At 46.9% G+C, this 12,682-nt stretch overlaps 1 protein-coding gene across 1 annotated transcript in view; it reads right to left on the bottom strand.

Moving 5' to 3' along the window:
- Positions 1 to 1,620: 1,620 nt before the first annotated feature.
- Positions 1,621 to 12,682, bottom strand: part of LOC110524503 (protein PRRC2C) — a 31,157-nt gene continuing 20,095 nt past the window's right edge. Inside the window, exons 17-33 of the mRNA XM_036979056.1 lie at positions 10,350 to 10,504; positions 9,807 to 10,203; positions 9,135 to 9,220; positions 8,808 to 9,002; positions 8,405 to 8,665; positions 8,089 to 8,277; positions 7,840 to 8,005; positions 7,501 to 7,701; positions 6,789 to 6,916; positions 6,369 to 6,532; positions 5,965 to 6,217; positions 5,682 to 5,789; positions 5,356 to 5,550; positions 5,063 to 5,166; positions 4,401 to 4,527; positions 3,563 to 3,838; positions 1,621 to 3,440 (exon numbers count right to left, since the gene is read on the bottom strand). Coding sequence (XP_036834951.1) covers positions 3,186 to 3,440; positions 3,563 to 3,838; positions 4,401 to 4,527; positions 5,063 to 5,166; positions 5,356 to 5,550; positions 5,682 to 5,789; positions 5,965 to 6,217; positions 6,369 to 6,532; positions 6,789 to 6,916; positions 7,501 to 7,701; positions 7,840 to 8,005; positions 8,089 to 8,277; positions 8,405 to 8,665; positions 8,808 to 9,002; positions 9,135 to 9,220; positions 9,807 to 10,203; positions 10,350 to 10,504 — 3,260 coding nt within the window. The 3' untranslated portion in view covers positions 1,621 to 3,185. The remainder of the gene's footprint in view (positions 3,441 to 3,562; positions 3,839 to 4,400; positions 4,528 to 5,062; positions 5,167 to 5,355; positions 5,551 to 5,681; positions 5,790 to 5,964; positions 6,218 to 6,368; positions 6,533 to 6,788; positions 6,917 to 7,500; positions 7,702 to 7,839; positions 8,006 to 8,088; positions 8,278 to 8,404; positions 8,666 to 8,807; positions 9,003 to 9,134; positions 9,221 to 9,806; positions 10,204 to 10,349; positions 10,505 to 12,682) is intronic.

Here is a 12,682-nt window from a genome sequence, read left to right as displayed (position 1 = left end):
CTAGTGAACAGCAGTTTAACATGGCGGTCATTTATTTATCCGGTGCTGTGTTTTTCCAGTCACAACATGGCTGTTAACAGATTGTCCCCCGATGGGAGAAGTAGTCATATATTCCACTCTATGTAGAGGCTATGCAAAAACCCACACATAACTAAACAACTGTCAATACCGTGTATTTCTGATGACAGACAGATGTGATATGCACGTGCGCAAACACACACACACATTTACGTAGACTGGATGTGTCTGTCCCAACTAATAAAAGGCCAGTGATTAGGATGTGTTCAACAAGACTCTTACCTTTACTAGGGTCTTCATGGAGAACACATTATCACGCAGCCTTTCTACCCTGCAGGTGCTTAGGGTGATTAAACACCACCCTCTCAGGTGTGAAATCAGTAGTGGTTTAAAGACTCTTTGGCTCTGCGTTGTGTGGAAATAAGAGAGTGACAAGTGGGGCTGAGGCTCATAATGTTAGAGTAGAGTTCCATTAAAGCCATTGTTCTACTATTCCTAGAATATTGTCTCCATGCAGCAGTTCTCAGTTGGGCAGGATAGATGTGTAACTTGACTGGAGCATTTTTGACTGAGGGCTGCATGCTTAGTGTTATACATTTTATTATATCATCACGTTTGTCAGCTTTGTAATAGATGTTTAAACAGCAATAGGAAGTAGTGTGAAAGTCCCTTTGTCAGTCTTTCCTGGTATGGTGTGTCTGATGGCTGGTTCCTCATCAAGGAGAAGCAGGATGTTCTCATATTGCAGTCTTCAGAAGCAGACTCAACACATCAATAACACATTTACCGGTACCTCTCTCCACACATACATGCGATGTGGGTGGACGGGAGACAGGACAGAGGTATTCCCACTGGATTAGGAAAGGAGGAATGCTGTTTAATTGGAGGAAGGTAGAGGAAGGAGAGAGCAACCCCACCCCTGCTTTTATGAGTTCTCTCCATCGTTAATCCACCAAGGGGCAGAGAGTTTGATGTGCTATAGAGGGGAGTCTGTCCTAGCCTCCTAAATACTTCCCTCTGAGGTTGGCCAAACATACCTCACTTCACCAGAACCAACACCAGACTTTCTCAAATGACCTATTGCCCATGTAGTACACTACTTCTGACCAGAGCCCTTTGTGTAACCCCAAGTTCTTCAACAGAATCTGTCCACAAATCATGACATGAATCATAATGGAATGAACTCCAGAGTTTCTTGCCTGTGACTGACTCCATATTTCCAAATTGGTTTCAGTTGACAGCTTCAAAGTGGTTGTGATGATTAACAGCCCACTTTTCATAGTCTCATAAATACTGGGGAACCCCAAATGAAGTGGGTCCAAGGTTAAAACTGTTGGAGAATCACTTCAGCATGAGGCTGTGGTAGGTAGGACTGAATGGTCAAAAGTTGGATCTTCCACATTCCTCCTAAATCCTGGCCTCTGGATTTCCACTGTGATTGTCATTTCTGTCATTTCCACTGTGATCTTAAGTAAATGTTGAGTTTTCCCTCCTACGGTATTGGTCTTGAAATTCCCATCTAGTGGTGCCATCTGTAACTACATGTTGGTTCTTCAAACAGAAGCATGAGTTAAAAGACTCAAACTACCCCAGACACAGGGCCACTTTTTAAACAGCATATTATTTTATTAGTTTAACTAAAACCAAGAATGTAAGACCGTACATATTTTAATACAGCGATGTACCCCCTGTACAAGTAAAAGAAAAAACAAACCAATTACCCCCCAACTCTGTCCTCCTACACAAGGTTCCTCATCCTGTGTTCTGGTTAGGGGTATACCCCTCCCCACTAGTGGAGCACACTACTGTACATTTCTGAAGGACCCTTGTCACCATGGTAAACCTGCGATGAGAATGGTGTAGGTTTGAGTGAGTGGAAGTGAGATGAGACAGGAATAATCTCTCAACACTAACACCTGTCCTTCTGCCCTGAAATGCAGCAGAACTGCAGTCTGCAGTCAAACACAAAGCTATTTCTAATTTTGTTTTATTTCTCCCCCTTCCGTCTCCCTTTCCCTCTTGGTGAGGGTTAACAGAAAGCCACACTGAACTGTTTTGTTTCTACAGTTTTGAACTCGTACTCACTCCCTTTCTGTTAGTAGCAGCAGGGTTGGTTTCCCTACAGGCAAGTGAGTGAGTGTGTGAACAGTGGTGAAGAGGTATTCTATCCTCCTCTCTCAAAGGGGAGGAGGAAAGCTCCCAGACTGAATTCAGGGTCTGTCTGTCCATTTACAGACAGCCCATAATAAATCCCCTTCCACTCTGCTGCCATAGCAACAGGGATTCTCAAGGCTCTGTGAAATCATCTTTGCACGCTTAACCTTTGGCTAAAGATACAGGAGAAAACCGGGCAGTGGCCTCCCATGTGCCCCACGCAAACACACACAAACACCACCTTTATCATTCCGCTCAAAGAGATACGAGCAAGAGAAAAGGCAGACTAATCAATTAAACTGCTGCATCTTACATTTCCTTTCGAGACAAACCCTCATTTCATAGTTTCACTCTTTAGTGAATATTGGTGAAAGCGTTGAGCGCTAGAGGGAGTTTGTGTGTGTGGTGATCGTACAAGCTTGTATACAGTCACACAGCTGTGTGTTAGCAATGATGGATGGAAGACTGGCAGAGGAATAGAACGCATCTGTGCTTCACTAAAATACATCTTTAACTAAGATTGTTTCATCCAACTACAAAAACAAGATTGCTTGATTCTCCTGTTAACAAAAAGAACAGCCCTGTCCTCCTAATAACGTGATTCTATTGTGAAAAAGAAAGGAACAGAAATCATAGGGCTATAAAAATGGCAAACTGGCAAATCTTTTTTCTCCATTCAATCTTTTTTTACCATCCTAGTAGACAATTGAAGTACAGCTTGCCGTCTTCCGCCCCGCCCAAATTACAAAAGGCGGGGCTTAAAAAAAAAAAAAAATCACACACAGACCCCCAATAGTGGAGGACAAGAGAGAAGGGGAGAGAGAGATGAGGTTGGAGCGCACACACACACAGTGGCCCCCTCAATAACCATTGACTAATATACCCCCACCTCTCCTCTCTTTCTCCGCCTCTAACACCAGAGAGGGTGATGTGTGAGCGAGTGATTGCATGAATATGTGGAGCAGCTGGATCATCTCTCTCCCATCCATCCATCTGTGGAGATGTGTGAGGCTTTACTTCCCCTCCTCTTGTTTGATGGCCTGGGGCTTGATGGGGCCGGTGCGGATGGGTTTGCCCGCTGACAGGGAGGGTTTGTCGGGCTCAGGGCGCTCCACAACTCCCACCGTCTGGTGGTTGGGGGGCAGGATGTCGAGGGGGGGTTTGCCACCCCCCTGGTCGAGACGAGAGGGTTTGGAGACTGACGGAGCCTTGAGCTGCTCTGAGAAGAACTTATGAGTCGATTGGAGCACCTCGGCTCGCTGCTTCGCCTGGGGACAGCAATCAAATGAATCACTCAACCACATGCTGGGTTCATTTGGGAGACATCAGGATTTCAACACCAGGCACATTCTAGGTCAACCAGTCAACTAATCAGCAAGCAGTACTATACCTTGAGGTCCTGCTCTGCCTGGTTGCCTCTGGGACCTGTAGGGCCTCTGGGTGCGAGGGGGGGAAGAGGACCTCTAGGGGGGTGGGACGGGTGCATCTGGGGGAACTGCTGCTGCGGTGGTGGCCGGGGGTGAGGCATCAAACCCCCTCCCAGAGAGGGAGACATGGGGGGTGGGCCCATAGGCGAACGCTGCATCCCTCCACAAAATGAGTTAGCATGCTGGGTGTGGGAGGGAGGGCGCACCAGAGGAGAGACCAGGTTGGGCTGGGACAGAATCTGAAAGGAGGGAGAGGATTGTTAACATCATTAACTCTTTATATTAGAAATCCAAGGAAAAGGTGGTGTTAAGCTGGCCTCTATCACAAGTGTCAAATGTTTGTCATAATGATGTGTGTGGGTACATGAGTGAGTGTGGTAAGGTGTGGAGAATCAGTGCAGGTGGTCAGTCCAGTACAAGTGTTCAGCAGTATGATGGCTTGTAGATGGAAACTGCCTCTGAGCCGGTTGGTATAAGACCTCATGTTCTGATATCGTGTGGCTGAGTTATGTGGGGTCCTTGATGCTGCAGGCCTTCCCCAGCCACCATTTAAAGTAGATGTCCTGGATAGATGGGAGCATGGTCCCAGTGATGTACTGGGCCGTCTTCACCACCCGCTGGAGGGCCTTGAGGTCGTGGACAGAGCAATTCATGTACCAGCCCGTGATGCAACCGGTCAGGACGCTCTCGATGGTGCAGCGGTAGTATTTGGAGAGGACCCGGGGCAGCATGCAGTTTCTTCAGCTGCCTTAGGAAGTAGAGACGCTGTGGCGCCCCAGTGTGTGTGTGTGCGTGCGTTACCTGTGGGTTGAATTGTCCAGGAAAGTGCTGTGTGATCCTCATGGCAGCAGAGGTGGGCTGGAACTGTTTCTGGTACAGCATGCTGTTCATCTTACTGGACTGGCTGTTGGGAGATGTAGAGCTGGCCCTGACCAGACAAATACATCAGCTCTTGGTATATTCATAAAACCGGTAGAAGGTGGGACAGGTTCTGTGTGAGAATGTGTGTTACCTGTAAGGACTAGGTGTAGGGGTAGTGTGTGTGTGTGTTACCTGTAAGGACTAGGTGTAGGGGTAGTGTGTGTGTGTGTTACCTGTAAGGACTAGGTGTAGGGGTAGTGTGTGTGTGTGTTACCTGTAAGGACTAGGTGTAGGGGTAGTGTGTGTGTGTGTGTTACCTGTAAGGACTAGGTGTAGGGGTAGTGTGTGTGTGTGTGTTACCTGTAAGGACTAGGTGTAGGGGTAGTGTGTGTGTGTGTGTGTTACCTGTAAGGACTAGGTGTAGGGGTAGTGTGTGTGTTACCTGTAAGGACTAGGTGTAGGGGTAGTATGTGTGTGTGTTACCTGTAAGGACTAGATGTAGGGGTAGTGTGTGTGTGTTACCTGTAAGGACTAGGTGTAGGGGTAGTGTGTGTGTGTTACCTGTAAGGACTAGGTGTAGGGGTAGTATGTGTGTGTGTTACCTGTAAGGACTAGATGTAGGGGTAGTGCTCCTAGTGCTGTGAGGAGTTGTCCCAGGCTTCATGTCCATCCCACTGCCAAACAGCTTCAGGTCCATCTCACACATCTGGATAGAAACACAGAGCAGACACACATTACGTCATGTACTGCTAGCATCTCACCAACACAATGCTTACACACACACACGTGCAGAAGACATAATACAGGTAGCTAGCTATAAGCCATGAAAGGGCTTTGATACACACAAGTCTGTCTCTCACACATGCAGAACTTTGTATCATTCCCTGGTGAGTACCTTGCTGGAGGGGGGGTGCATCACGCTGTGTGTGTGTCCGAAGGGTCCCCTATAGGGCTGGGAGACTGGGGGCTGGCGGCTGAGGCTAGGGGGCTGCGCCTGGGGAGGGGTGGGGGGCAGAGCCAAGAGGGGCTGGCTGCCCACGGAACCATAGTTAGGAAGACCGAGCTGAGAGCCTGGCATAGGGACTTGCACCTAGAGGGAAAGGGAGGGCGAGAGAGCAAGAGGAGGAGATTGGGAGGGGTGAGTTAGTTGCAATGTCACGACTGTCTGTTTTGACAATCTGTTCCTTGCAGGAACAGAAAGTGTGTAAATGATGTGTATACCTGCTGCATGGCAGAGCTTGGAGACTGTGTGTTACTATAGTAACTGCTCTGTCCGTGTTGTTGCACCTGTCCTGAGTACAGGTTAGAATGTGGACTCATCCCCTGACGCTGGAGCGAGAGAGAGGAGAGCGTGAGAGGGTTAGGGCAATAACATTCATGACCACTTCTTACAAAGCTCTTGTATGACTACATACATATAAGCTTGCTTCAGCATTGACAAAGATATCATGAGTTCTCAACAGTTCAATAAATTCTAAGAGAGTTGGAACTACGTTGTATGTACCTTATTCCATACCTGCAGTAGGTGTGTATCTATCAGCTGGGATCCTCCCATGCCAGAGGGCTGGTTGAGCTGTGGTTCAAACAGGATGGGGATGTGCTGTGTGTGTGTGTTGGAGGGCTGCTGGTAGGCCAGGCTGGACTGGGGCTTGCCCAGGTCATGGCCCCCAACACCAGGGTAGCTGTGGAGAGATGGCCCTGATAACATCATGGGACTGGGCTGGGACAGACTGCTCTGCATAAAGGCCTGCTGTGATCTGAAGGACAGAGGAAGGGAGATGAGAGAAGAGAGTTAAAATATTGTGTGATCAAACATACAAACACACCTCTTACCAGTCAGAATGACACAACATTTGAGCCAAACAGCATTGTTTGATAAATACATATCATTGTGTGTGTGTTTGTTACCTATAAGGCTGCAGTGAGGAGCTGAAGAGGTCCTGTGGCTGGGAGACGGGAGGTCCGGTGCTGAGGCTTAGCTGGGCCTGGTGAGAGTGTGTGTGTGTGTGTTGGTGCTGCCCCTGTAGGGGAGCATAGATTGGGATAGGAATCTGCTGCACTGCCGCCTGCTGCTGGAGGGGAGAAAATAAGGCCTTATAAGGCTACATATGGAGAGAATAAGGCTACATATGGAGAGAATAAGGCTACATATGGAGAGAATAAGGCTACATATGGAGAGAATAAGGCTACATATGGAGAGAATAAGGCTACATATGGAGAGAATAAGGCTACATATGGAGAGAATAAGGCTACATATGGAGAGAATAAGGCTAAATTAAAGGCAGTTTAAGCTTGAAGTCGTGTTAAAGAGATCCTTGTAGTGTGTACCTGTGAGAGTCTAGGCTGGTAGCCCTGCTGCTGGTGCTGTGTCAGAGGGGGAGGTGCCAGGCGGGAGTGGGGGTTGCTGAACAGGTGACTGGTGTCCATGTAGAACGCTGGAATCTGGGCTGCAGAGCCTACACACACACACACACACACACACCACGAGGAGAGGATGAAAACTACTGAATTCACAAACTCACCACAATTCTGACAAATGCATGATTTTAAATCACTAGCATCACCTTCACAGTAACGTTACAGCTGTCTCCATCTCAGATCACATAAGGATTGTGAATACATTGACCTTTCTCTAAATAAGTGTCCTCTATGAGACATGAGGTAATTATGTCCTATATGAGCTGTGGTGGCTGTTCCTGTGGGCTCAGCACTCTCTGATTGAAGATGATACCTGACCTTCCTATGGGGCCTACTGCACTGTACTAAGCTCTATAGCTAGCATCCCAATGAGAGGCTCACTCAGCAGTCACTGATACGACACAAGAGAGAGGAGCACAACACTAAATGGCTGTCTCATCAAAAGCGTTACACCTCCATGCCCATTTAACAGAACCGTTTTCATTCAGGTTTAGTAGTATCTGCTAGACTAAGTCTAAGTAGGGCCAAGTCATTTCCTGGTGAGGTCATGTAGTTAAGGAAAAACTCCTGGCCCTAGTCATACCGCTAAGTGCACACAAGTCAGATGTGTTTGAGGACTCACCTGCTGCAGACTGGGAGACGTAGACCTGTGGAGTCTGTTGCTGCTGGGGAAGCAGGGGGGCCACACAGCCCAGCTGGGAGAAGCTGGTCCCGCCCATGGATCCAGTCTGCAGCTGCTGGGGTTTCACCTTGCAGATGTTGGGGGGGTCAGAGGCCGTGGTGGTCTTAGTGCTCAGAGCGGACGTGGTGTATGTCCCAGCACCTGGGGGGACGTGACAGGAGATGGAGGAAGCTAGATGTCACTACACCCAGTTGCTGTTTATGTGGGTGATGTTGCCCAACCGTCTATCCATTTAGCATTAGTGTAAAAACATTATTGACTTACAAAGAAAGACTGTACCTGTCAGAGAAGTGCTTGGTGTGACGGAGGCTACTGGTATCTGAGGCATGGAGGCAGAGGAGAAGGAGGAGTAGGAGGAGGAGGTGATAGGAGAAGAGGAGGTGACAGGAGAACTCTTTTCTACCAGGCTGGGGGAGTTCTCCCACGCTTTACGGGCTGACTCCATCTTACCAAAGAAATAAGATAACATATTAGAAACAGATAGACACAGTATGCATAGAAGGGTGTGTTGTGTGTGTGTGTGTGTACCTTCAGTGTGAGGTCAACAGAAGCAGGAGAGACAGTACTGAGGCTGGAGCTCTGCTGTAAGGCCTCTCTACGAGGGAGAGGGTGAGGCAGGGCCACGTTGGCCACCAGGCTCTCCTCCATCTTACTCCCTCCAGTAGGAACGCTGTCCGCCAGAGAGGAAGAGGGGGTGGTGTAGTCGGTCACTGACTCCTGGCAGGGGGAGGGTTAGGGGCAGACAAGTTTAAGTCAATAGAACTGGAATGAATGTAGCATTCATGAATGTGGTGGATAGACTGGTGGCCATATTGGGTATACCATACCAACCATCCCCTCTCACCTTGGAGCTGCTGGCGTACTCTGCCGAGGGTATGGTGATCATCCCCTCGATATCGCCCCCTAGCTCAGGAACAGAGGCGTCTGTGTTGGGGGGGCTGGAATCTACTGCTCTGTTGGTCCCTCCACCTGGTACTATCCCCCCATCAAGACATTCTTCGCCCCCCACACGGACGTCCTTAGCCTTGCGGTTACGCAGGGAGCGTTCTTTACCAATAGGGCCAGGCTTGTACTCCTTAGGCTCTACTGGCTCCATGTCAGGGAGCTGGAAGTAGAGAGAAGAGATACAGTTCAAGTTGAGAAAATATGAAGAATCATGTCAATGTAATTCTTTGCACAAACGTATCAGTCACTATGGATTTTCTGAGTATTTGTGTCAGTCAGTGTGTGTGTGTTTAGTACCCTACCTTCTGTGTTTTGATAGGTCCAGCACGGGGCTGTTTCTGTCTCTGTTCTTTAGGAGCAGGTAGTTTGTTGTCAGGTCCAGGCTCTAGCATGGCTGGAACACCATCGCTGTCTGTACTGCCAGCTGAGGACGGGGCTCCAAACTGGATACTGTCCATCCCTAGATCCACACTGCCTTCTGAGCCAGGCTTCACACCCTACAACACAAAGGCACTTTTCCCATTTATTTGGAGCCACAATAAAACAGAACGAATCCATAGCAACTCAGTCTGTTGTACAATACGGGTTGTGAAACGAGAGATATTGAGAGCAAGAGAGGAGGTGCGTACCTCAGGAGTGACAGTCCCAGTGAAGGAGGTGAGAGGTTTGTTCCAGGCACTGACTGAAGGAGGCTGAGGAGGGCTGATGGGTCCAACTGAAACACACACATCAGATGAGACCAAGCATATGAAAACCCTAGCTCATGTATAATTTTTTTATATATATTTTTTTAGCCCTTTTCTCCCCAATTTCATGATATCCAATTGGTAGTTACAGTCTTGTCCCATCACTGCAACTCCCCTATTGACTCAGGAGAGGCGAAGGTTGAGAGTCATGTGTCCACCGAAACACAACCCTGACAAGCCGCACTGCTTCTTGACACACTACTTGCTTAACCCAGAAGCCAGCCGCACCAATGAGTCGGAGGAAACACTGTACAGCTGGCGACCGAAGTCAGCATGCATGCGCCGGGCTGCCACAAGGCATTGCTAGAGCGCGATGGGACAAGGAAATCCCGGCCGGCCAAACCCTCCCCTATCCCGGACGACGCTTGGCCAATTGTGCGCCGCCTTCTGAGTCTCTCAGTCGCGACCGGCTGCAACACAGCCTAGGATCGAACCCGGGTCTGTAGTGACGCCTCAAGCACTGCGATGCTGCGCCACTCAGGAGATGTACACGTTTTAACTAACGAAACGTCATCTCGTTGTGAAAAATGACTGTCCTGATGTTGTGTGACTCACGTTTCTTGACGTCAGGGAGTATGGTGGATCCGGCCACCTTGTTCTCCCAGAGTTCCGTACCGAGAGTGCTGTGGGTCTGCGTGAGCAGCGCCACAGGGGGAAGGGGAGTCTTGGAGGTGAAGTCCACAGTGGTAGGGGCAGGGGGTAGGGTGGCCACAGAGCCTTCCAGAGTCTGGGGAGAGGCAGCAGGCTGGGAGGGGGAAGGGAGCTGGGAGGCAGATAGGAGGGGTTGGGGTTGTTGAGGGGGAGGTGAGGGCTGTTGAGGCTGCGGCTGTGAGGCTTGCTGTGGTTGTTGTTGTGATGGTTGTTGTTGATGCTGCTGCTGTTTTTTGGCAAATCTTGGTGGCAGCTTGCTTCCTCCTCTCCCCTTTTCCCCTGATCCTTTCTTTCCATAGTGCTATAAACCGACAAGGCAACGAGATACATGTTAGGGATGTCAGATGTTAGGGTCCTATGGTCCTCAATGTGAATAGAAATCTTGTGTTTAGTCAATACAGGAATAACTGCCTCCCAGTGGTGAATTTCACACTCTGCCTCTCTCACCTGTGTAGTCTGCTCCTCTTTCTTCCTCCTCTCCTCGTCCTGTAGTCGTTTCTGTTGTTTGCGTGAGACCACCTCAGTGAAGCCGTCATCTGTAGTGTTAGACTGGGGGTCCTCTAAGGTTGTCACCTCTGGATGGTCATCTATGATCACCACACCTACAGGACAGCACAAAGTGAAATCAGTTCCATGGACTAGGTACAAGTTCTAGAACAATAGATCTGTCAAATTCAGTATTGAGTATGGCTGTGACGATACCAGTAACGCAATATTTTTTCCTGCTGTATGCAAAATAGTGTGTGCTATAGCTTGGAAAATAAATACAACAGAATGTTTGTTTCCAACATTACGGCTGTTTTCCTAAAGAAGTGAAATTCACTTCGTGTTCCGTTTCTTTGCCATATCAAAGGTTTTTCTTTCTTTTTACTATTTTCTACACCGTAGAATAAATAGTGAAGACATTTAAATTATGAAATAACACATATGGAATCATGTAGTAAACAAAAAAGTGTTAAACAAATCTAAATATATTTTATATTTGAGATTCTCAAAGTAGCCACGCCTTCTTATTGGTATCCTTTAGAAGTGGTCTGATTCTGATTCCCAAATCAAATAAAAGCTTCAGAGTTCAAGTAACAGACATATGTCAACATCAACTATTCAGAGGAGACTGCATGAATCAGGCCTTCATGGTCGAATTACTGCAAAGAAACCACTACTAAAGAACACCAATAAGAAGAGACTTGCTTGGGCCAAGAAACACGAGCAATGGGCATTAGGCTGGTGGAAATCTGTCCTTCAGTCTGATGAGTCCAAATTTCAGATTGTGGGTTCCAACCGCTGTGTCTTTGTGAGACAGAGTAGGTGAACGGATGATCTCCGCCTGTGTGGTTCCCACTGTGAAGCATGGAGGAGGTGTGATGGTGCTTTGCTGGTGACACAGTCAGTGATTTATTTAGAATTTGAGTCTAAATAGATTTTATTTATGTATTATATTAAGTTAAAAAAAAAAAAAAAAAGTGTTCATTGTTCATTCAGTATTGTTGTAATTGTCATTCATTACTATATATACACACACTGCTCAAAAAAATAAAGGGAACACTTAAACAACACAATGTAACTCCAAGTCAATCACACTTCTGTGAAATCAAACTGTCCACTTAGGAAGCAACACTGATTGACAATAAATTTCACATGCAATTTGATTTCCATTGATGATGTGTGATTTTGTTGTCAGCACATTCAACTATGTAAAGAAAAAAGTATTTAATAAGAATATTTCATTCATTCAGAACTAGGATGTGTTATTTTTGTGTTCCCTTTATTTTTTTGAGCAGGGTATATTTTTTTAAGTCAGATTATTCTGTATCGGCATTTTTTGGTCCTCCAATAATCGGCTTCGGCGTTAAAATCATAATCGGGCGACCTCTAATCTAGATAAATGGGTTCTGATACGATACAGGAACAATACGTTTAGTTTGAAACGATTCGGAGCAATTTGATTTATGGACTGAATCGATGTGATTTAGGTCGATTCATCGCTTTAACAATTGTTGCATGAACACATTCATTTTCCATTCTAAATGAATCTGATACTGATGGAGCTCATGAGCTGGATCTGTCTGAGCCGACAGAGTGTGAGAGTATGTGTGAGAATGATGTACTGGGTGAGCTGAGACATAGGGCATCTACCACTATCAGATTAGGCAGGGCTATTCACCTACTGATTAACTTGTCATATAGCAGATTCAAATGTTTTGAGCTCGTAATATTTCAATACTTATCTTTAAAAATGTGCAATGAAATGTACATAGCCAATGAATATAAATACAGCTTTGGATTTCACCCCGTCTCAAAGGCAAATGGTTTGGAACTTTATGGAGGAGAGCTGCCCTCTTCTCCCATTCTGACTAGTGTGGCTCGAAAATAGTTGAAATCACACCTTTACCCTGTTCATGTAAAAATGACCTAAGGCACTGACTGTAGAATTAACTCAAATATTTTGTAAGGTGAGTCTGGCAATGAAAAGCCCCAGTCAGCGGGCGCCTACACAGCTCCACCGGTATAACACCATTTTCTACAGCGCATTTGGTAACAATTACATTGGTTGTCCCTCAATTCATTTTGCAAAAGCCATTTTACAAACATCTGAATGCTTTATTTTATTTAACCCTTATTTTACCAGGTAAGTTAACTGAGAACACATTGTCATTTACAGCAACGCCCGGGGAAAGTTACATGCTGAAGGTGTAGCCTACAAATATTAGAACAGAGATAGTGTAGGACTACGTTCTCATTGGCGCGAGCAGCTGAGTCTCCCGCACTGTGCACACAGT

This window comes from Oncorhynchus mykiss, chromosome 5 (assembly GCF_013265735.2).
Source record: "Oncorhynchus mykiss isolate Arlee chromosome 5, USDA_OmykA_1.1, whole genome shotgun sequence".
Lineage (NCBI taxonomy): Eukaryota > Metazoa > Chordata > Actinopteri > Salmoniformes > Salmonidae > Oncorhynchus > Oncorhynchus mykiss.
This window is presented reverse-complemented; position numbering and strand designations above follow the sequence as displayed.